This window comes from Cryptotermes secundus, unplaced genomic scaffold, assembly GCF_002891405.2.
Source record: "Cryptotermes secundus unplaced genomic scaffold, Csec_1.0 scaffold245, whole genome shotgun sequence".
Classification (NCBI taxonomy): domain Eukaryota; kingdom Metazoa; phylum Arthropoda; class Insecta; order Blattodea; family Kalotermitidae; genus Cryptotermes; species Cryptotermes secundus.
In genome coordinates this window covers 1,341,003-1,365,185 of record NW_019736398.1, presented here as the reverse complement: position 1 = coordinate 1,365,185, position 24,183 = coordinate 1,341,003, and the positions used below count along the sequence as shown (strand labels likewise).

The following is a 24,183-nucleotide window of genomic DNA, read 5'->3' as shown; positions in this document are numbered from 1 at the left end:
TGACCCTGGGGTCGACTCATCCTCTAACAGAAATGAGTACCAGGAATATTCTTGGGGGTAAATGGCTGCCGGCGAGTAAGGCTGACAGTCTCAGCGCCATCTGTGAGCCGATTGTCTAGATGTGGGAGCCTCAACCTCTGACAACCCTATGAGCCTTCACGGCCTGTTACAGGAATAAATTTACCTTTTTGCACTTTTTTTATAATGAGTTTATACTCATTATAATTATGACAGTGTTCATGTTTCGGCTTATAAAGCCATCATCAGGCGGCACACATTAACAAATGTCTGTGATCTGTTCTAACCGTTTGAATGATAGAGGAAAAGGTAAAGCACGGATTAAACAGAGTTCAGCATCACTGCCTCAGGATCTCGGATGCAGTCCTGAGTGGGGAAACAGAATGTTGCATTTCAGTATGGAACGTTCTGTACCTGAGCCTATATTTCCAGATCCCAGCAGGGAGGATATGTCGTTTCCCCACCCGCTGACTGTGAGTCACATCTCGATGGGCCACCTGTATTGTCCCTTCTTTCCGACGAATTGAGGAGACTCCAGCGGGCAGTGCTTGCTGTGGGGATTTCTTCCTCGTGATAACACGGGTTACACCTGAGAATTGGCTCTAATGAAAAGCATGTGCAGTTGTAATTTATTGTTACATGCTTGCAGTTGTGCGTCAAAACCTTTATTATCGTGCCGCGGCCACGGCGTGTCGCCCTGTTTGAAACCGAATACAATTGGAAGGGTGTCACTGCAAAATAGTGCGGCTTCCTTTCTTTGCAGGCCTGTTGTTGAGGTGAGAGTTTGGACTGGCGCGAATGTAGCAGATGTTCGTGTTTTATTTTTCATACCGAATTTTTTAATTTTAACGCTGTCAGCAAAAACGTATTTCCTTTGTTGTCAGTATCGGGTTGATAAAGGTAAAGGTAAATTTATCCCTCTGTTTATTTAATTAAGCACCAGGCCATGAAGACGTACTCGTAGGGCGGAATGGAATATATCTCCACTATTGTTAACCTCGGCATTAGATGAAGGTAAGCGTTCAGCTTTACTCTTAGGCCGCATTACCCCCGGGGAATGAGCCCCCGGTACGCGTTGAATTGGATGATGTGTGGGCCTCAGAGCCGATCTGGGCGCTGTGGAATAGAGATAAATCTGTTGCCCCTACCGGGAATAGAACCCCTGTCTTCCATACTTTAACCTGTCACTGTACCGGCAGAGCATCCATTCATCATCATCATCAGTAATCTGTCAAGACGACAGGTCCACAGTCTCTTCCAAAACAATTCCTCCACTTAATGCGATCTAGAGCTTTCTCCTTCAAAGAGAATATCCTCTTCTGTCCCCAAGGTCATCCAGCATCTTCTTACGTCTTCTTCCTCGTCTTCTGGTCACTTCTATCCGCCCCTCTATCTTTCCTTCAGTAACATCTTTTAGAAGGCAGTTTCTGCGTAAAACATGACCAACCCAATTAGCCTTCCGTTTTCTTATTTCGTGTAGGATATTCCTCTGGTCACTGACTCTAATTAACACTTCTTCATTTCTCACATAATCGGTCAAACTGATAAAGCGTCCATTATATGAAGATTAATGTACGTGGAGCATTTGGTGCAGTGAGAACTGGCAGGGGAAATCGCAGTACTCAGAGAAAACCGGACTTGGTGCCATTTCGTCCACCACAGCTCCAACAAGATCTGACCTGAGATCGAACTCAGGCAACCGCGATGGGAAGCTGGAGACTGCCTGCTAGGGCTGTGGCACAGATTATGTTTTCATTTTTTCAGTAAATTGTATGGCAGTAAGAAGTTTAAGCTGTGGGCAGTTACTTGGTGGGGGGCGAAAAAAGTATGTGAATAAGAGCGTACTTACTGTTTTGTCAAGTCATAGTTCCCTCATGTGGAACCAATGAGAAAATATTGGTTTCATCTCTGAACATAATGTTATAATTATGCTTTGAAGCAATTTGTGTGGTTATTTCATACACGAGGAACATGGCGTAGGAATCTCTTATGCCCTGCCGTTATTCTTTTATTTGTTTTTTCTTTTCCTAAACATAACATGGACATGGAAACTGTGTGAACCTCATGGAAGCTGTTTTGCATGGTAGCTGTGCCTTTGTCTTCGGGTGGAAGGAAGGTTCTTGGAGCCCGTTAGTTGAAGCTACTTGCGCTATCAGTACGCACAAGACTTTAGAGTGGAATTAGTGTCAACGCCACAAGGATTTGTTGGGGCGGTAGGAGTGTCCATTGTGTTTTGTCATACTTTCTTGAAGGAGAAACTTAAGCAGAGGTATTCAAAGCGTAGTCTTACGAGATATAAATTGACTGCATTACGCCGAACTGATGACCTAGGGGTCGGAGTTCGAGTCCCGGCAGGGTCAAGAATGTTCTCCACGTCGTCCAGACCGGTTCTGGGGCCCACCTCCTAGCCAGTGGGTATTTGGGGACTCTATCCCCGGGGTAAAGCGGCCATTGCGTGAAGCTGACCACTCACCTTCAGCTAGTACCTAGCTCAATAAAATGTGGATCTCTACATCCACTCTACCATACGCCTTCATGGCGTAGTGCTCAATTAATTAAGCACAGGGACAACTTTAACTTTCGAACTGATGATTTTTGTTCAGAATTGTACGCGTAATACTTCGGGCCAGTATGTGAAGGTTGATTTCATGTTTATTTTTTATCTAATTGTGTTTATTAAGCCGGTCACGGTAGCCGAGCGGTCTAAGGCATGTACTGTCTTCGCTCGCTCGCTCGGAAGCCGGGATCATGGGTTCGAATCCCACTCAGGGCATGGATGTTTGTGTGCGTTTTTCTGTGTTTGTGTACACGTAGAGGCCTTGCGACGAGCTGATCACCCGCCCAAGGAGTCCTACCGAATGTGTACGATCTAGAAAAACCGAAGTAAACGGGGAAGTTCATGGAGGTAGGCCTAGGCCCACTGGGGCTGTAGTGCCAAGGGAAAAAAAATGTGTTTATTATGGTGATAATCTTCAGCTGGTGAGTAAGCTACTTTTATGTACGACCAAACGGTTATGTAGGCCCACTTCACAGCCATGCGGATGTGGATAGACCGACCAAGTGTGCATGAAATCGTGGAAAGGATTTGGCCATTATAAGAAGTGTCAATGTTTTTATGCGCTCCGAAGACCAGTCATGCATACCAGGGTGTATACCATTGTGTTGGAAAATATCATACAACATGTCCAGTCCTGTTATTTCCACAATACAATGATCTAGTTAATTGAGAAGGTTTTAGGTGACTACCAGGAGCTACCACCGAAGAAAAGAAATATTCTCAAATGTTTTATAATCCGATTACTATAGGATTACGTTATCTTAATAGACAAATAATGCACTAATAATATACTACTCGGAAATATGGGGAGGACGGTGGTTTTCTTGTGCTTGTCAGGTGCTGAGATTTATGCTTGTCAGAAGGACGTATGGGGCATCGAAGGTATAGTTCCACGCATTATTAACCTGGATACTGATTGGTCAGATTCATGTCTCAGCCGCTTTACTGCGGGAAAGTGGTTCCGACATCTGTTGAATTCGAATGTTGGTTGGCTCCAGAACCCACTTGTCACTTTGGAGAAGAGAATAATTTACCGTGAATCGAACCCCGATCCCCGGTCGTCCAGCTCGTAGCTCAGTCACTATACTGACTGACGTAGCCCGGCTCAGTGCTTATAAGAAAGGAAACTACTGTGATCTGCTTTTGAACATTCCACTCTTTCACAAATTGTAATAGTTCCTTATGTCGCTCTAAAGCAAGGATCATCCCTTGTTGCGTTCGTCAAAAATATTTCATTGCATGTTTCAGTTGTAAATAGGTAACTGTTTTATGTGAGGCAGGAGGTAGCATAGTTGGTTGAGGCGCCATGCTACAAGCCGGAAAGCCGCGGGTTCGATTCCCGATGAAACCATTGAATTTTTCAATTGACCTAATCTTCCCAACAGCACTATGGCCCTGGGATCGACTTAACCTCTGACAGAATTGAGTACAAGGAATATTTCTGGGGTAAAGGGCGGTCGGCGCGTAAGGCTGACAACCTCACCGCCATCTGTGAGCCGATTATCTAGAAAGCGTGGGAGCCTCGACGTCTCACAACCCTATGGGCCTCCATGGCCTGTTACAGTGATAGCTTACCTGTTTATATACATTCTCCAGAATATACAGGGTGTCCGAGGTGTTTGGTGCCATACTTCAGGAGCGTACTGAGGGTTCCCTATAGAAGAATTTTGAAATAGGAACCCATGTCCGCAAACGTAAACTAGGAGCGCTTGGGCGACATTTAATATCATTTTGTTTAAACTTGGCGCCTCAATGTCGAAGAGCATGCACAGGCATATTACCCCATCGAAACTCTTAAGACTTACATGCTAGAGTAGCTGTTGGAATTGGCGCTCTCCATTTTCAATGCATGCGTTACATCGACGAAAGAAACTTCGGGGCGCCCTTTCAAATATCCCAGGTGTCTCACGGATCACGTCACATGCAACAAGTATTCTGGCCAACAGCTCGAATTCGTTATCCATAGGCGTGTTGTAGATCAGGCTTTTTAACATGGCCCCAGACGAAAATAGTCCAGAGGTGTCAAGTCTGGAGATCGGGGTGGCCAAGGCACTGGCCCTCCTCTTCCCATCCAACGACCATGAAAAGCAGCATCCAGGTAGTTTCGTGATACAATGCTGAAGTGTGCCGGCGCTCCGTCATGCTGTATCTACATTTGCCTCCGCACAATCAGTCGGAAGGATACGTTCCAGGAACACCTTGTAAAAGGGCCCATTGAGTGGCAGTGGAAGCAGGAAAGGCCCAATCAAGTGATCGCCTATGATGCCCGCCCAGCATTGACAGAAAATTACGCCTAGTGGTAACCAACTACAGTAACGTTGGGGTTTTCGTCAGCCCAAACGTGGCTGTTTCGACAGTTGGACCAGCCATCTCTTGTAAACTTCGTCTGTGAATAACACGTGATTCAGGAAGTTGGACTGATGTGAACACTGGTTCAGTATCCACTGACAAAATTGAACTAGTGGTACGAAGTGAGCTGGACCTACGTCGTATACTCGCGTTGGATGATACGGATAAAACTGTTGGTTGTGCAGGATCCTCCAAACACTTGATTTTGATGTCCCCACAATCTTGGCAATGGCATCAGTGCTGGTGGATGGCTGTTCCTCTATGCAATGCAGTTCGACATTGAGGCGCCAAGTTTAAACAAAATGATATTAAATGCCGCCTTAGCGCTGCTATTTTACGTTTGCGGGCATGGGTTCCTATTTCAAAGTTGTTCTATAGGGAACCCTCAGTACGCTCCTGAAGTATGGCACCAAACTCCTGGGACATTCTGTATAAGCAGGTTCTAATGCTGGATATGCAAAGCGCGTTGCCTACTTTATCCAGGAAAACGGTGCAAGGGAGGGAGAAGAAATGTAAGCCACTGGAGTTCATGTTCTCCAAAGGCATTCTTTACGACGTAATGTAAGTCACAGTTCGTCTTGTAGTGTAGTCGGTATGACGACTGGCTACTGGCTGGACGCCCGAGGGGTCGAAGTTCGAGTCCCCGTAGGGTCAAGATTTTTCTCCACGTCGTCCAAACTGGCTCTGGGGCCCATCCAGCCAATGTGTACCGGGGGTAAAGCGGAAGGGGCTTGAAGCTGACCGCTCACCTCCAGTTAGTGCCGAACTGAGGAAATGATGGATCTGTACATTCACTCCTCCATACGTCTTCATAGCATAGTGCTTAATTACTTAAGCACAGGGACAACGTTACTGACTTATAGTTGTTGTTGTAAAACGGGTCTCATTACAGATACTACTCCTTGGCGCGTTCTTGTATTCCATTAAAAATATTTGCAGTACTGAAACCGAAATGAGTTACGGATTTCAGTGAGACTAACTGTAAAAGTAGGACCGTCATTAAAAAATGCTGTAGTTGTTTACTAGATCAGTACATTCCTAAGCTTTTATGGTACCCGGTGGTTCATTAGCACGCTGTCGTGGTTCCACCATCGGGATGTCACGAAATGTTACTGTAATCTTAATTGAGACCTGTGTTTTATGCCCAGTGCCAATTTTCACGCGGGGCGTGTTGGTTCTTCCAAATGCAACTGGTAATTTTTTATTTTTTTTTTTGTTTGAGATAGATTCATACAATCTGTCCAATTAAGGACAATGAGCACTTTTGGTGACTGATGTGGTGACTATGTCATTAACAGTGTTAATAAGGCTATCCCAGTAGATGCCTTAAGATTTGTGGCATGTATACACTTAAAACTAGCTAAATCTATCAGATAGGTCTGACGATTAATTTTATTTGATATTCATGAAATTTGGGACTATGCTGTACCGATGCGAACCTTAATTAAATGGATGATACATTTTAGTGCAAATCTCCAATGCAATATGTAATAGACAACCATTGGGCACTGTCGTAATTGAAACATTCGGGCGGACGGAGGACACGCAGACATAACCTTCCCATTGGGAATTAATTGTATGCACTATCTATCTGTCTGTCTGTCTGTGTATAACCCTTTGTTGGACTTTGGCGTTGTTTTCAATTTCCTGATCTTTTACACAGTCGATAGGATTCCTTGAACGGGAGATCAGCCCGTCGGAAGGCCGCTACCTGCACACAGGGCAGCACAGACATAGAATAAACGCACACAGACAGCCATGCCACAAATGGGATTCGAACCCATGATCTCGGTGTTTTACTGGCGAAAGCAGTTCATGCCTTAGACCGCGCGGTCACTGTGTTCGGCGATTTTGTGCACTAAATGCATGAAGGGAATAAAGAATCCTAAGATTGAAAGCTACTGGACGAAACCTATTGTCTGAGCCCTCTCACTTCTGTATTATTCATGGAAATGGCTAGTGACTGGCCTTGAAAATCGCGGCGGTCTTAGTTGAAAGGCGCTGCGGTCACTTTCGTGTCAGCTCGGGCCTTATGACCATCCTCCAGCCATAATGAATGGATTTGTTGCTGGCAAATCCCGAAATTGGTCAACTATTTTCCCGCGCAGATGTAGGTGTTGCCAAACATTTATGCCCAAAAGGAGGTTGTTTGTGGTATGCCCTGTGATACCCGAAATTGATCGCGTGACTTTCGTCATGTATTTACAATCTATTAAGAGTTGTATCTTCCTAACCACCCAACCATTACGTTGCAATGTTATTGTGTTTAGGATCTACCAGTGAAGCTGTGGGGATGTTTTGTGGAGCTGTTTTGGCAACGAATATATATATACAGGGTAATCCATAGTAATTTAGATTCACAAATACCCTTATAGCCATGTGTTTGGTCTACGGAGAGATTCTAATTATTGTCGGGGTTCTCGGAGGCGCTTACGAATTACCCTATATATGTACGGTATATGCATGTGTATATAGCCATACTTATTGTAATACATTTTAATTACTCGTAAATTGTACGTAAAAATTAGCCTTACATATTGATGTCACATTACCAGAATCCAGTAAAGGAGCACATGTTTGAAATTTCATTTTAGGGTTTTTTTTATCCAATGATGTAGGTTCATCTATTAATCAAAGTTTAATAATGCGTTTAAAAAAAGTAACTAATGATTTAATCCGACATTGATTGCACTGAAACGTTTGAAACGTGTTTCTAAAATTAGGAAGCGTAACGATCCATTGCAGCACATGAACTTTATACAGGAACATTTAAGGTAGCGTAGTTGGTTGAGGCAATAGCTACAATTATGAGCGTTCCGGGTTCGATTCTCGATGAGGTGGACTTTTTTTTTTTCAATTGGCATAATCCTTCGTGCCGCACTATGGCCCTGTGGTCGACTCAACCTCGTAACAGAAATGAGTACCCGGAATTTTCCTGGGGTGTAAAGCGCGGCCGGCGCGTAATGCTGACAACCTTACCGCCATCTGTGAGGCGATTTTCTAGACCAGGAATGTCCAACGCGTCGATCGCGGGACGGTTTTGGGTTGATCTCATAGGTCTATAAGGAAATTATACGTGAAAAGCATAAAAATTCTCTTGTAATATAATATGATTATATTCAGATTTTGAAGGGAAAATACGTATTAAAGGAGTCTGTACTTTCACTGTATGTTGCTTTTACAACAAACATGTGTCGTGTTATTTTTACCAATATTTTTGCTTAAAGCGAGGTACGACCATGGGAGGGGGTGGTAGATCACTGGTAGTGTTGACACTAAAAGTCGATCACAACCTGTTTGAAGTTGGACATGCCTGGTCTAGATTATGTGGGACCCTCAGCGTCTCGGTTGTGGGCCTCCATGTTCTGCTACAGGGGTAGCTTTACCTTACCGTTTTACATTTAATATAAAGATGTCTTCCACTGACTCATGTAGAGCCTTGTAATATATGACGGACGGTGTTATAATCAGTCATTTTTAACAGTAATGCCAACATTCCAGACACCGGTTTTATGTTCCCACGCCCGCGCGAATTTGTGTGAGATCATGCCTATATTAATAACAGCGAGAGCCTGTAAACACGGAAACTGTACCTGCTTTTTGCCTCTCTCTTCCCTTTGTTGTACATAGGCCTAGTTACCTTGTATAAGGACACGTAAAAGTTGATATCACTAAGGATGACGCAACAAACGTGAAAGAATTTGACGTTCTCCTCATCTTGATAGTTTTATGCATTTGTTACTCGACCGCAGTACATCCGTTCCGTCACGTCGCCATGGAAATTGGAAGAGAATGTGGCCGATAACAACCGATTAACTGCAGACGTGGACCTACATAGAGGTACCAACCTTCCTTTTACGAGGTCTGACTCGGGCAGTAGTCAGCCGCTCCTCCCGTCAAGTCGGGTCAAGTTCGCTTCACAGCTGCGCTCTCTAGAAAAGTCACTGTAGTGAAGTGTGATTGTTTCTGAACAGTTCATATGTTGTGAAAATTATTTCTTTAGATCATTTCAGTTTTGCTTATGTTATGATGTTTATAGGATTCGGCATTTGCACGTATGTTGGCCTGTCGCTATCTTATTTACCAACTGCTATATTACCAACATTTTTCATCTTCGCTTTAGAATATGCTATTAAGAGGATTCGATATAATTAGGGCCGATTGTAATTTACTGGAAGAAATTAGCTTGTAATTATGCATAAATCGGTAGTTCAATGGGCGAAAACATAAATTCCATGAAGGAAGAACATTTTTCAGACGCTAGTAAGGCACTGGATCTAGGAATAACTGTACAGAGAAACAAAATATCTTGTATCTTAGTGTCTCGTTACCAGAATACAGCTCAGTAACACAGTACTCGGATAGAGATAGCCGGTAGAGCCTTTGAAAGTGTGACGATGTTCAGCTATAGAGAACGGTTGTAACAGATCAAAATTTGTAAGATTTGAGGCTTTCACGGCGGTGACTATGAAGAAAGCAGTCTTCTGGGATTTGGCACCGTGTATATGTGGTGTTAACCGACGTTTCGGAGGAACGTCGGTTAACACCACATATACACGGTGCCAAATCCCAGAAGACTGCTTTCTTCAAGATCAAAATTAAATTTCTAATGAAGTTATGAACCTATTAAATTAGTGGAATTCTTTGTATCAGTCACTTCAACATCTTTATATTTTCGGTTTCCTGCCCAAAACCTAAGTTAATATTGAACTGTATAGGTCCATAATTTTATAGGATGTTTTATTCGAGTGCGAATCCTGCTCTCTGACTCTTAAGCGTATAACGGAATTTGAAGGTGTTTGAGGCCGTAATGCCGGAGCCAGTATTTGGATCAAGGGAGAGGAAGTAGCGAGAAGGCGTAGAATGCAAATAACGAGGAGCCTCCTAATTTGTGCACCTCCAAATTACCAACAAATCGAAGAGGAAGAGGTGTGCAGAACATGTAGCATGCGTGAGGGGACGAGAAATGCGTACAGAATTTTTTAAGGAAAACCCGTCATGATACTACTTGGAGGACTTGGTCATTGAAGTGTATGTTAAACAAATAGGGCTCTTGACCAACTGAGAGACTTTGCGTCTCAAGAAGGAATGTTATGCATGTAATTACATATGCTACTGCTTAGTATAATGATTGAAATTGGCTTTGCTTTTTTATTATTTCTGTCGTAAGTCGTGGGCTTCCTAAGGCTGAAGACTTGACTGCAGCTGTACATCCCGTAGTATGCGTGATTAGTTTTGTGCGCTGTAAAAAGTATCGCGGTTGGTATCTGGACATAGCTCACTCTTCGTATGCAAGTGCAGTCCTGTGACCCGACACGGTGTAAGTCTGCCATGTCATGTAATAAGCGTGCTGTTGCGTTGACGTCCTTCAAGAAGATGAGCTCTGAGTTGTATAAAATTCGCACACTTCATGTTTCAAAATTACGTGAAACAAAGGTCAAGTAATCCTCCTGTATTCACTGCACGTGGAATTGCATTTAAATGTCAAAATAGAATCATTTTAAAAGACAACGGGTCTACTGTCCTAAGATGAATTGTCCTTCCATTTATTTTGAATGTGGCTGTGTAAGCTACGGCAATTTTTGAGAAGAAAAATCGTCACTCTGTTTTAGTTGACTAACGAACCAGTCGATTATTCTTTAGCTGTTAGGTGCCTTCCTCAGGTGCAAGAATACGAAGTTATACAGAGGTAAAGCTATCCCTGTAACAAGCCGTGAAAGTTCATAGGGTTGTGAAACGTCAAGGCTCCCACATTTTCTAAACATTCGGCTCACAGATGGCGGTAAGGTAGTCAGCCATACGCCCCGGGCCTCCCTTTACTCCCCAGGAAGTTTCCTCATACTCATTTATGTTAGAGGCTGAGACGACCCCGAGGCCATAGTGCGGCTGGAAAGATTAGATAAATTAAAAAAAAAATTCAGCGACCTCATCGGAAATCGAACCTGCGAACTTCCGGGTTGTACCAGAGTGCCTCAACCAGCTACGCCACCGCGTTCCCGTTAAGTTGTACAGGGACATGGACCGTTAAGGTGTGAAATATGAACTATAGCAATTCTGTAAAAAGCTTAATCCCGAGTGGCCACAAAGTGTTTCATTTTGTTACATTTTATTGCTCAGTTATGGTTGTTTAATTTTTTCAGTTTTTGGAGGTATCAAATTTTTTAATTCTGCTAAGTGATTTTTGGATTCCTGGGAGTTCAAGTTAACTTTTGCACGAATTACCTACGTTGCACTCTGTGTGTGAGAGCCGGGATAGCCCAGTCGGTATAACGACTGGCTGCGGGATGGACGATCGAGGAGTTGGAGTTTGAATCCCGGTAGTGTCAAGAATTTTATCTTCTCTACGTCGTCCAAACCGACTCTGGGGCCCACCCAGCCTCCTATCCAACGGGTACCAGAGGCTATTCCCCGGGGTTAAGGCGACATGAGCGTGAAGCTGACCACTCAGTTCTAATAAGTGCCGAGGTGAAGAAAAATGTGGATCCCATTCGCCTTCATGGCGTAGTGCTTAATTAGTTAAGCACAGGGAACGTCACCTTTTATCAGTCTGTTTATGTTGCTTTGTATAACATGACTGCTGTGTAAGTTTTAATCTATCTTGCAGTCGATTGGCTTACGGGCAATGCGAGATAATGTTGCCAGGCCGATGTCACTTGCATGATGATCTTATCCGATTGGTTATGGTGGTAACTGAGGCGAAGACAAGATATTGTGTGGTTCTCTGACGGAGTATACTGTATATAGGGTCTTACTGTTAACGTTACAGAACCTTAGCATGAAGACAGAACCAAACAAGTGGAAGTAAACACAGCAGTTCGCTGAGAGACCTTGGTTATGTAGACATAATGGCCACGTGAAAGGTTGCAACCGGAAGAGGTTGCCAAGCCCACTTCATTGTAATGACTTTTAGCAAAAAAGCGGAATAATAATGTTAGTTGCGTAACGGTTTGTTTTTGTTACTTGACATTGTGATATTATAAGAGTTAGTAGTCTCCTTTTCGACAACTGATAGGTCTATAGCGCTCGCTGTTGGCATGATGGGGTTCGGATGAACTAGACTTTATAGGATATATTTTGAACCTAAAAGCGGGAAAATAACTGGAGGATTGAGAATGTTCCTTGAGGGGGCGCTATACTTCCAACCCCCCTCCCCCCATTCTTCATTTCTTCATGACTTGGTGCTTAATTAAACAAGCACAGCTTTTACTTTACCTTTTTTTTTTTTTATTTTTTACTCACCAAGTTACGGTTATCAAATTAGGAGGCTGAGATGGGTGGGATATATAGCATGAATGAAGAAAATGAAGAATCTTTACTACCAACTTTATATTTTGGAGCGAAAATTTGAAGGGAAGGGACCGCTTGAGAGACCAAGGATTATATTGAAATTGACCTTAAAGAACGGGTTATGAAGGTTTGGATTTGACTCATTTGGCTCATTTACTAGTAATAATGAACGAAATCACTCTACTGAGAAGGAAAATTGTTCTAAACAAGATTAAATTCACTCGTCTGCTCAAGCAGCCACCCTTTTTTTTTATGAAACTTGGACATTACAGAAAGAGAATGGACACAGACATCCATGCCTTCAGTGAGATTCGAAACCACGATCCCAGTGTTCTAGCGAGCGAAGACATCACTTTCTTAGTACCTTTCTTTCTTCGTCCCTTACTACATTTTTCTTTATTTTTTATATTTTTCCTTCTTTGCATTTCCATTTCTTTCCATCATTATTTTTAGGCGACTTTCCAATCTCTTCGACTACAATCTTTATGTTAGTCTGCCTTGACCAAAATCTCTCTGTTACCAAACAACACAGTCTTATCGACATATCTCAGCTGCATCTTACCATTTTTCCATGGAATACATACACATTTTTTTTTCTTTGTCGCTATAGCCCCAATTTGGGCCCTGGATTACCCCCATGAAACTCCCCGTTTCACTTCGGTTTACTAGATCTTAGACATTCAGTAGAACTCTTTGGGAGGGTAATAAGCTCGTCGCAAGGCCTCTACCTGTACACAAACATAGAAACACACAAACACTAAACATCCATGCCCTGAGTGAGATTCGAACTCAAGATCCCGGTTTCCGAGCGAGCAAAGACAGTACATGCCTCAGACCTCTCGGCTACAGATTTCCAGCTTAAAAATAAGAAAATCCATTGATCAGTGGGGAACATAGAAGACACTCCCACAGTTTTCACTGTCTTCTTGTTAAACCCCACTCCGGAGGCTTAATCTTAACACGGAACGTGTACGTTAACCTAAGCATCGATTGATAGATAACTTGGTTCCTTGTTATGCTGAAAGTGAGTTTTTCGTTCCGCCATGTAACGAGACTAAAGAGCACTTCCCACTGTGTAACAGCCATTGTTCCGTTGCCATTAAAACACTGATCGTGTCTTGCCTCTGATTTTAATTAGAAGATTTTGACGTATAATCAGCCAACTGCATCTTTGAGCGAAGTGTTTTAAGGTTCGTTGCATTGAGGCTTTGCATGTCCTGTCGTTTCTGTTTGCTCTGTTCCATGTAGGCTTAATCGAAGTAGGTAGAAGCCACAGGTTCCGTCTGTTTTTTGCGTAATCTGATAAAGTAAAATCAGAAGGCGGAAGGCGTTGGTTATGTCCAGTCTAACCCTTACAGAGATACGGATTATGAGAAGGTATGTAATCGTGAGAGCCGGTCACGGTAGCCGAGCGGTCTAAGGCATGCACTGTCTTCGCTTGCTCGGAAGCCGGGATCGTGGGTTCGAATCCCACTCAGGGCATGGATGTTTGTGTGCGTTTTTCTGTGTTTGTGTACAGTTAGAGGCCTTGCGACGAGCTGATCACTCGCCCAAGGAGTCCTACCGTATGTGTAAGATCGAGAAAAACGGAAGTGAACGGAGAAGTTCATGGAGGTAGGCCTAGGCCCACTGGGGCTGTAGTGCCAAGGCAAAAAATGTAATCGTGAAGAAATCAATACCGAGATTATGACGAATTTTCGCGTTTTTATCGCCCCTGAAAACGATAAACTAGTGTCTGGAATGCCGTCTGTATGTGCACCTCGCTAGCGCCTGAGCTGTTCAACGGATTCTTTTTAAATTCGGTATCATATGTTGGGGGCTTCGTGAATATGAGTATTCTAGCTCTAAAAGTAGGGGGGCCTTCAGATTACCCTCCCAAACACTTTGACTTTCCTCTATACGATTTTGGTTTTCAATAATTTATGGAGACCATGGGAATCTGTATAACGACTGGCTACGGACTTTATGACCGGGGTGCGATTCCCGGCATGGAAAGATTTCTGTCGTCTCCACAGCGTCCTGGCCGACTCTGGTGCCCACCCAACCTCGTACCCAATAGGTACCTGGGGCTCTTTTCCCGGTTTTAAAGCGGCTGGGGCGTGAAGCTAACCACTGTCACCCGTCTAGTGCCGAGATCAAGAATGACTGAGTTACACCTCCACTCCTTATTTATCTTCTTAATTAATTAAGCACAGGGGAAAATGTTTACGTTTTACCTTTATGCAGACCATCTCCCTACATAAATCTGCATAATGAGACTCCTTGGCAGCCGAAACTTGTGTATGGCAATGTGTTCACACTGACCTCTTTTCTTTATTTACTTGCGAGCCCCGAATCGGGCGGAAGAGCCGAATGTTCCTGCCACTGTGACACCGTATAGTCGATGGACGTTAAGCAGCGTTTCAGAGAAACGTACACTCACCGTTATCAGGTTCTAAGAGTAAGCCAAACAAGCAACAGGCAAGAAGCAAGAAGCTAAATGCAGATGAGGATGAATTTGCATGGCACAAAATACTTTTTGACCGTGATCATGGATGTAGTACATTCCTCCGAAGTGTCAGTGAACTTTGCCAGATTACACGTCATCACACCGTACGAAGTGGCACCATATCCACTAAGGGGTTCCCAGGAGCCAGACTCTAGAGCCTTACCTGGGTCGCCTTTTCCAATCCACAGCCTCACAAAATTAAGTCAAAGTCACATCGCGACTGGCAGTCTGTCAATCTATTTTAGTGTCTAGCCTCATCTGGGGTTCATAACCAGATATTAGTTCCAGTTTGACAGTTATTCTCCTGTCCGCGTTGGGCGCCCTATTTGACGAGAGGATGGGTTTGTCGTTTATCAGAGTCACGGTCAGCAGCAACAAGTCAGTTGTTTCTATGTACTGTATATTTACATGTTATTAGAAGTATGTATATACAATATATACAAGCCCTTCATCAATCCAGCCTCAGTACAACGAATCATGTCCTGTCTTCAGTAGCTTTCGCTTCAACGACAGTCTAGTCACTTGAACGGTCGTGTGCTTGACCGCCGCCAAACTTAAGCCTCTTCACACAATTATCTCCTTGAGATCTGATTTAACACTGTGCTCCCGTCTTTGCCTAGGTCTCCCGAGCGATTTCTTCCTGACCGACAAAAATTTATGAATTTATCATCTCTTTCATGTGTTCTTCATCTTTACCTTCATCTTCTTCGAAAGTACATGGGCCTGTTTCGCCCCTTAAATAAGGCGACCCTGAAAATTAACCGAACTATACCAAAAACGCTCTTTATGATCGTCTGTGGTTTGTTCTGCTATGATCTGAACCCAGAGAGAATGAAACAATCATATCCGCCCTAATTGAACTGGTAACAGTAGCTCTGATTAGCAGCGCTTTGGTTTTTGACACGCGTGAAGTGCGGATTAAGAAGAATTTACTTTGCACAAAAAGTTTACCCCCCCTCATATTTTCATTCTCCGCAAAGTTTCCTAAGCAAATTCTGTAAACATGTACTACATATCATTTGATGTTGATTCCTCAGGTGGTGCAGCGGGACGTCGAGTCGCATGGGAAGATCGTCTGTTCCGTTGTCAAACTGTGTGAGAAGATAGCGAGGGCTGATCCTTCGACACTCGGGATCAGGGGGCACTACGATACAGCGCATGCGCACCGTGTGGCTCGCAATTTGGAGCGACGCTGGCATCATCTGTACCTGCGTTCTTTGGAGTGGCAGTGCCATCTAGAAGCACTTTCAAGCAAACTGAGAAGCAATGTGAGTACACTGATAGCTTTTCATTGAGAATGCAAAGGAATAAAGCCTCTTTACATAGTTAAGTGAATGATTGATAAATCTTCTGTTCATATAGTAATGGTGTCTGCCCCACTGATTTAGTTGTGTCCTCGCCTGTAATATTGTTGGCATCCCCCCCCCCCACCCGTCTGTACCGTCTCCGTGGTACTGTACCTAGCGGCAAAAATAGCCATTTCAAAACCTAACAGAAAGTCCAGTCTAGAAAACCGAGATTAACGGCCGTGGGGATCCGTTGCGCTGACCACGCGACACTCTCTATCCGTTAAAGTTGGCACTAACTTCGCCGACAAGCGGCGATCGCGCCATCTGTGAGTTCGCTTGCGGACTAAAACCATGGAGTCATAGAAGGAAAGTAGTCGAAACAATGTATATGAATTTATATAAAACTTATTCACAAGTGCTACAATTGAGAGATTGGTACTAATTTCCGGTGGCGATTCAGTAAATCAAATGTACAAAACAGTCATCAGCAACACGGATTACGCCCTTTGCCTGTCTCGGTTTCAAGAGTTAAAAGAGGAAATGTAGAGCTTATTCATTTTTTTTATTTACGTCCATATAACTTCACAGCTTTCAGTTGTAGCGAGAATTCAAAACAATGGCGTCTTATGACCCGGAATAAAAATAGACCACATGACGTGAGGTGACATTCTCTGCCCTGACATAAGGTTTTATAGGAATATTATACGAAGAAATCAGTAGACCTGGCCGAATAGTAGGTCATGATAAATTGTATTTGGTTTGTAACATATTCTATGGCTGTACAGCCCTTTGGAGCTTGGCCACTTTTTCATATCCTTAATCCTATACACAGACGATAGGACTCCTTGGACGGGGGAACAGCCCGTCGCATGTCCAGTGAGATTCGAGCCCACGACCTTAATGTTGGAGCAGACGAAGTTGGTTCATGCCTTAGACCACGCGGTCACTGTGATCGGCCTGTAACAATTACCAATTGATTAACGTAACTAACTCCAGGCTGGACGACTTTAGTTTATCTCCCGAGTTTTTACCCTTTGGACCTATATGTGTTTCGGGGGGGGGGGGCTGCGAGATTACGTAAGCTTCTCATTTCCTCATCTGGCATAGAGTGAGCTCCTGGATGTGTGCACTCCAGTGTGGGTGGCGAGAAGGTACTTTAGTTGTACTTTACAGATTCTCTGAAGTCATTTAATAACATATGATTCATAACGCTGCATTCATCTTAGGCATTGCCCCTTGGCTGAGGTATCGGCGTATTCGTTAATTATAGGAGCTATCGACGCTTTTGGGAGTTGTCTGTGCTCACATCCTGAAATGACAAGAGAAGCTGACTCACGCGTTCTGTGGAGCAGACGACTTTCTGGGGAGAGACTGATAAGAGTTTCAGCTGGTTAAAAAATCCTGCTGCATCAATGCCCTCCAAATGCTCGTTACTGTGCTCGTAAGAGGCCGCTACTGATCTATATCCTAGGCCAAATGAATTCACACGATATGCTCACACAACTTTTCTGTAAGTTTTATTTAAATATTTCCTTCATCTTAGCCTATGTTTACCAAGTCTGTCCGATGAAGTACTGCGCGAATATCTCGTTTTCCATGTGAGATATACGCATGTGTCCCGCCCATCTTGTCCCTGATATGACCACGTAATGATACTTCGTGAAGAGCACAGATTATGAAGCTCCTTGTTACATTATTTTCTTCAGCTTTACTTCGGGTCTCTTACTTCACGGTAGTCTCCTCAGCACTCTTTTCTAAAACACTCTCAATTTATATTTTCTCCTTTGGGCTGCAAACCGAGTTCTGCGTCTATATTTTGGCGTGCCGCCTAAAAGCCATAATATCTGAGTCACAGCGGGACATCCTCATGCCGGCAACGGTCAATGAACCGCTCGGGACGAGCACCTGTAAAGAGGGACCGAAATCCGGCTATAGGGCGACGCGGAGAGCCAAAGGAACTGACCCGAGGAGATTGGAGATCCTGGAGGAAGTTGGCTGCCGTCTGCAGGAAGGTGTCCCGCCGTGCAAGAGTGCCATGGCGCAGGGAAAACATCTTTTGGAAATCTTGGACCAAGGAATATAGTGGATCCCAGAAGAGAGTGACCGTTGCCAGCAGGAAGATGACCCGCTGTGACTCAGATATTCTGGCTTTTAGGCTGCACGCCATTTTATGAAGGACAGGTAAAATTACAGCTTTCTCGCTAAGATATTACAGAATTACTGACAGACTCCTGTGCTCTAAAGATTAGTAGGCACTTAGTATAGTACTTCAGGAGCTCTCAGTTCAATCCCAAACACTGCCATTAATACCGAAAGTAAAATATGTTGTAGGATAAGCCTACACCAGTATAATGGCAGGGAAGGGATAGCTCAGTCAGTGTAGTTACTTTGCTATGGAGTGGACTATCGGAGAATCGGGCTTCGGTTCCTGACAGGAACAGATGGTTTTCACGTTCTACATAGCATCTAGGCCCCACTCTACCTCCTGTTAGTGAGTGCCAAGGCTGAAGCGGCAGGAGTGTGAAACTGGCCACTCACAATCTAGTGCTGAAGTTAGGAGTGCGTGAAGCTGCACGTCCATTCCGACGCACGCCTTCATGGTGTGGTGCTTAATTAAGCACAGGGGCAACTTAATTTTTTACCTTTATGAGTTTAGCCGCATCTGATCACTTTAAGACGGGGTTAGAACGAATTGTCGAAACATCGTGTGCTGTAAGTACACTGGAGAACATGTACAATGTGTAACGCAATTGCAGTGCACATAGACCCTGCTCTTCTTATGGTGGGCGTTCATAGAGGAGCTACACTTCTGTTCGTGATGTTCGTTTCAATCCCTGACGTAGGATATGGAAGAATTCGTTAAGCCCCCAGCTTTTGATTGGCGTATAATAGAGAGGGAATTTTCAGAACGAGAATGGGGCCCTTCAACTGTTCCATCTTCCGTGAAATTGTTTCCGTAGCAGTTTGAAGCGAGTATAATTGGTCGACGGCCCCAGGGCTGGGGTGTGCCGTGCCGGGGATTTACCTCGGACAGATGGCTAAGACAGGTGTTTGTAGAGCAAACATAGATAAGGTGGCCAGCTGATGATTTCCATGTTTGCCGAACACTTAGCGACGGGTGTTACTTACGTAGGGCAGTTATTTATGGGCGAACCGTGACTCTGACGACGTCATAGGTTTTAATTACGAATCCCGTTCTTATATGTATCAAGCAACATTATTGAGAAATCTAAAAGTGGGGGGTGAATCTTTGGTAAATTGCTTTTCGCCTTTCATTATCAGTCCTGCAGACCGCCTCTGTGGTCTAGTGGTCAGAGTTCCTGGCTATAGATCTAGAGGTCCGGGTTAGATTCCAGGCGCTACGACATTTTATGAGAAGTAGTGGGTCTGAAACGGGGTCCACTCAGCCTCGTGAGGATAATTGAGGAGCTATCTCAGGAAAATAGCCCCTCCGGTCTATAAAAACGAAATTAACGCCCGTGGGGATCCATTGCGCTGACCACGCGACACCCCTCTATCCACAAAACGTGGGCACTAACCTCGCCGACAAGCGGCGGTCGCTCGATCGGCCACGGAGTTTCTTTTCAGTCCTAAAATTACAGGTCTGTATAAGAAGTTTTCAGCTACTGGAGTTGGAAGCTCGCGTTGACAATGTATCGGCGTTTGTCGGGGTTTGATTGGGAGACCACCGTCTTAAGAAATGTTACACAAGGCCTCGGGCTTCGGTGGGATCTTTGGAGCTGCGAGGAAATGACAAGCGAAGAGCAGAGGGGGAGGGTGTACAGTGGAGTCATTAGGCTCAGGATAGGCGTCAGTGGCGGTGCCTAGCGGATACGATAACGAACCCTCGGGTTCCACAAAAGACGAGGAGGCGTTTGTTGACTAAGTTCACTATCAGATTCCAAAGAAGGACCCTGCTCCATGTAAACTTAGTTATATCTCCCAAAGACGAAGTTTGTTATGGGTTTTCCAGGCTTAAGAAAGTTATTACGGTAATACCGCGATCATTTGTATTCGATTGTCATCCGATGGGTATCATTTCTGTAGGGACCAGAACTTCAGCTTGCAACGATTGACTGATTTTTTTTCTGCAGGAATACTTTTTCAGCACAGCGGAGCACAAAACGAATTGGTAAAGATGAGAAGAACGAAAACCCGTTAGGGGGGTTTCAGTTGCAGAATTTGGATTGAGGTTTGTTTTCTTCTTCTTCCTTCCTATTCCTGTCCTATTACTGTTGTCTGAACGTAGGCCAGCGTTTCACTTCAGTTTCTTAATCTAAGACAGTCGGTAGGACTCCTTGAACGGGGATCAGCCCGTCGCAAGGCCACTACCTTACACAAACAGAATAAATACAGACAACTATGCCTTGAATGGGATTCGAACCCACGATTCTATTGTTCGAGCGGGCGATGACATTTCATGCCTTAGACCGCGCAGCCACTGTGATCGGCGAGTTTTGGTATAGGCTAATGTTGGTTACATCAGTCTCATCTACAGAGACCACATACGCAGTTGTATGGTGTGTAGTTTTCTGAATGCGAGTGCTGATGGATTACCGAAGCTTCCCACCTGAAATCTGTCAAGTCTTACCTGTTTAAGGTACTGAATTAACAATGCGCGAAATGTGAGGTATCCGAACGAAAGGTATTATTTCTCTTCTGAAAACAGATAAGTCGCACCTCATGCGGTTTATGACGAGAAACGAAATATGGAACACCCGGGAAGGGAAGGACTCCGCGTGAAGTCTTGAAAGTTGTGTCATACAGATTTCATGTGGAGAGAAATATGAGGACATCCCACGGGAGAGATCCCTTTTCCTCCTCTGCCTAGGCCCACTGGGGCTGTAGTGCCAAGGAAAGAAAAATACATCCACTCCCGCATACGCCTTCATAGTGTTGTGCTTAATTACTCTAGCCGGGGAACAACAACTTCTGCGCAACATACACCGAAGAGAATTCACCGTTTGGCCACTAGCGCGTTCGGGCGTTTGTGGTGAGAAGAGCCCGCACCTGGCATTAAACGTGCTTTGTCACTTTCCATATATACGAGGTAAGCCACAGGCGTGTTACTGATCACTTCTTGCCGTGTTTTGACGACGTGATCTCCTTCACACACATTAAAATTCTTTGTTACGTGTTGAATCCTATCTTGCTTACATCTGCGACATCTTTCCACTGAAGCACACCGCATAATTCTGCAGTGTCTGCATTAATGAAGTGCGCAAGTCTGAATGCTTCATTGTCTGAGCTCCTCACATCGTCGTTAAGTGAACTATAAACAAGGAGTTCTGGGAAGAATTAATCGCCCACTTCCCTTTGATACGACATAGACCTCCAACGATTTTTCATTGCCTCGAGAACATGTTTATCAAGGCGTTGCCTAGCCATACACGTGCAGGCACACAAACTGATGGAAAGGATTTATGAAGTACGCCGTTGAGATGGGCTCAGGTGCCTTGATGTACACACATAGTACTCTGATAAAGATTGGTTTAATCAATCCAAAGTTGATATGGGACACACACACCCACACTCGGGCAGCAAGGTGATTTCATAAGCTTCTTCAAAATAAAGGAAATAATGTAATCAAAAAAGTGAACGGATATAGCTACAGCGCATGCGTACGACGTTGTGTGAGTATATTACTTTGATTTATTTCCAAGTGTAATAAAGTTAAACCGAAATTAACGGCGGTGGGGATCTGTTGCGCTGAACACGCGACACACGCTGAAGTTGGCACTAAATTCGCCTACAGGCGGCTGTCGCTCGGTCGGTATAGTTCGTTTGCGGACTAAAACCACGGAGTTTGTTTTTTGTTTGTAATAAATTTATAGGAGCAGACCCACTGTCACTGATTCTAAAAGCGTTTCTTTTTTGTTATACTATCCCCACGCAATCGCTATGAAGGCGTGTGCACAACGAATGCTTGACTTCAGCTTTGGATGGAAGAGAGTGCTCACCTCCATTACCTGTTGAGTGCTAGAATAGAGCCACAGGTACCTATTTAAGAGGAATCAAAGCGGGCCTCCTACCTTATCGGGAACGAGACATCATCAAACTACGTACTGCCTGATTTCCGACTCTTTTTTCGAACAGTATGACTGAAACAGCGGCGTTAAATAGTCAAAAATCTTATGTGAATCGCTCTCAATTTACTTTTCCCGTACATCATGGCTTCTTTCAGCCTCTGAGCAAATAAACTGAGAGTTCCGCCAAAGAACAATGAACTGAACCCAGAAATAACTCGTCACACAGCTTATGTCTTATTAAATAATTGAGATAACTCTTTTTGCCTTGTATGTATATACGATCTAATGTAGTGGAGAAGTTGATGCCGTTACGTTGTATAATTGCCGTTTTAAGTTATTCGGATCAGGTGATGCGTCATGATCCGGGTGTAAAGCAAAATAAAAAGTTTGGAATTGGACTTGCGTAATGTAGGTTCACACCGTTACAAGGTCCGAACAGACTTCGCCGATTATCATCAGATGGTAACAACATAACTTCCTAGAGCACGTACCATCCAGTTACTGTACTTTATTCTCTCACTCCTTTCAAGGAAGTTGCCTGTAGTTGAAATCAGGTCATAAACTTTTTGTTCATTATGACTGCCGTAAATACAACGCCATGTTAATTGCTCCAAGGTCTGACAATTTTACGAGATTTTTCGTGTGTGTACATTTTATGCTAGTTCTCTGCCCCGAGGATACCTCACGGCCAATGTAGTCGCGGATACACATGACACTGCGTTCATTTCTGAGCTTTGTGACGCTACAGTTCATCAGAATGACAGTGGATTAGCTGCTGGTCTTATCCACCAAGGCAGTCCAGAATCTAATGTTAAGTACTGAGTGACAGAAACCCTACTAATGTAGTCATAATTGAATTTTATTCACTGTATGCCTATACAGTTACATTGTATTTTGACATGACGTCCAAAATCTGGAATAATGGAGCCAGAGAAGACATATGTTGCTAGGCAGCGGCTCGGTAAACACATTCCCGCGGCAACGAATACGAAAGGAACAATCGAGTAGCCTCCGTTGCAATGCAACGGCGAGGTAAACACATCTTGTAACAATAGACATATTGTTAGGAAACGTTGTTTTCTATGTGGTTTCTTGCCGATATAAGGAGGACAGTTTGAAGCAACGGGTTAGGCCCGTGTATAAGGGGCGTCGAACACCTCCACCGTAGCCCTGCGATTCGTAGAAAGCGGCGGAAAGGAAAGTCTCGAATCTGAGACAGTAAAATATGGTCGCGAGTCCCACGCAACTCGGACCCGAGAATGACTGCGCTGGCGAGGGTCAGCAGAAGCTGTAAACGACAGACCCTTCCTCTCGTCAGAAAGAGAGAGAGGGCCCCGCATCAACAAACCCGCAATTGTCTGGCAGTAATAAAAATCTGGTCGTAAGCCCCAGATGGGTGTTTCATTCCAAGACAAACTCATTTTAGCCCACTCTTCTTCTTTTGCAATATAAAAGTAGGCTTATGTGATCACCATGCTGTCTGTATATCCCACTTTCCAATCAACTTTTGAATACTGAATCATGAAACTTGGTGTGTATATCGTGGCACCTGATCCCATCTCAGCGGCGGGCTTCATGTATCCCCTTTCCCCCAATCAGTCAATGTGTCTGTATGTGTACTCATACCGTTGCTAGGCAACGGCTAGGTCAACACATTACTTCGGCAACGAATACACACGCAACAATAGAAGAATTGTCGGATGTGTCGTTTTCTGTATTGTCCGTGTCTTATCAAAGGAAAGTCTATTAGTTCTTCCTAGAACTTTTTTTTCCTTTGTTCAGTTGCTTAGAAAACCAGATGAAAATAACGGCTGAAATCTTAGCAATACCCAGTAAGAAAGCGTTCTGTTAGTACTGTGCCACATGAATGTGAGCATCATTAACCATAAGCCTTTAGAATGGAGACCTAGTGTGTTTCCTGTGAGGTAGGAACTGAACCTTTAAGTGTTATTTAGAAGACATTCATACTTGAAAGGGTGAAATAGGTTGGTGAGTAATGACCATTACCCCTCGTGTCTTCCGAAGAGAGAGGAGTAACCTTAATGTAGCAAGTCAACAATGAGTTTACGAGACAAATGAGTGAAACCATGCCCGTCAAAAAATATAAGGCATCGTGCCCGCCGCACTCAATAATACCTTTGTACCGAATGTGATTAAAATCGTGCA

At 44.0% G+C, this 24,183-nt stretch overlaps 1 protein-coding gene across 1 annotated transcript in view; it reads left to right on the top strand.

The window, feature by feature from the left end:
- Nucleotides 1–24,183, top strand: part of LOC111869823 — a 621,461-nt gene that overhangs the window by 449,703 nt on the left and 147,575 nt on the right. Inside the window, exon 10 of the mRNA XM_033753563.1 lies at nt 15,737–15,967. Coding sequence (XP_033609454.1) covers nt 15,737–15,967 — 231 coding nt within the window. The remainder of the gene's footprint in view (nt 1–15,736; nt 15,968–24,183) is intronic.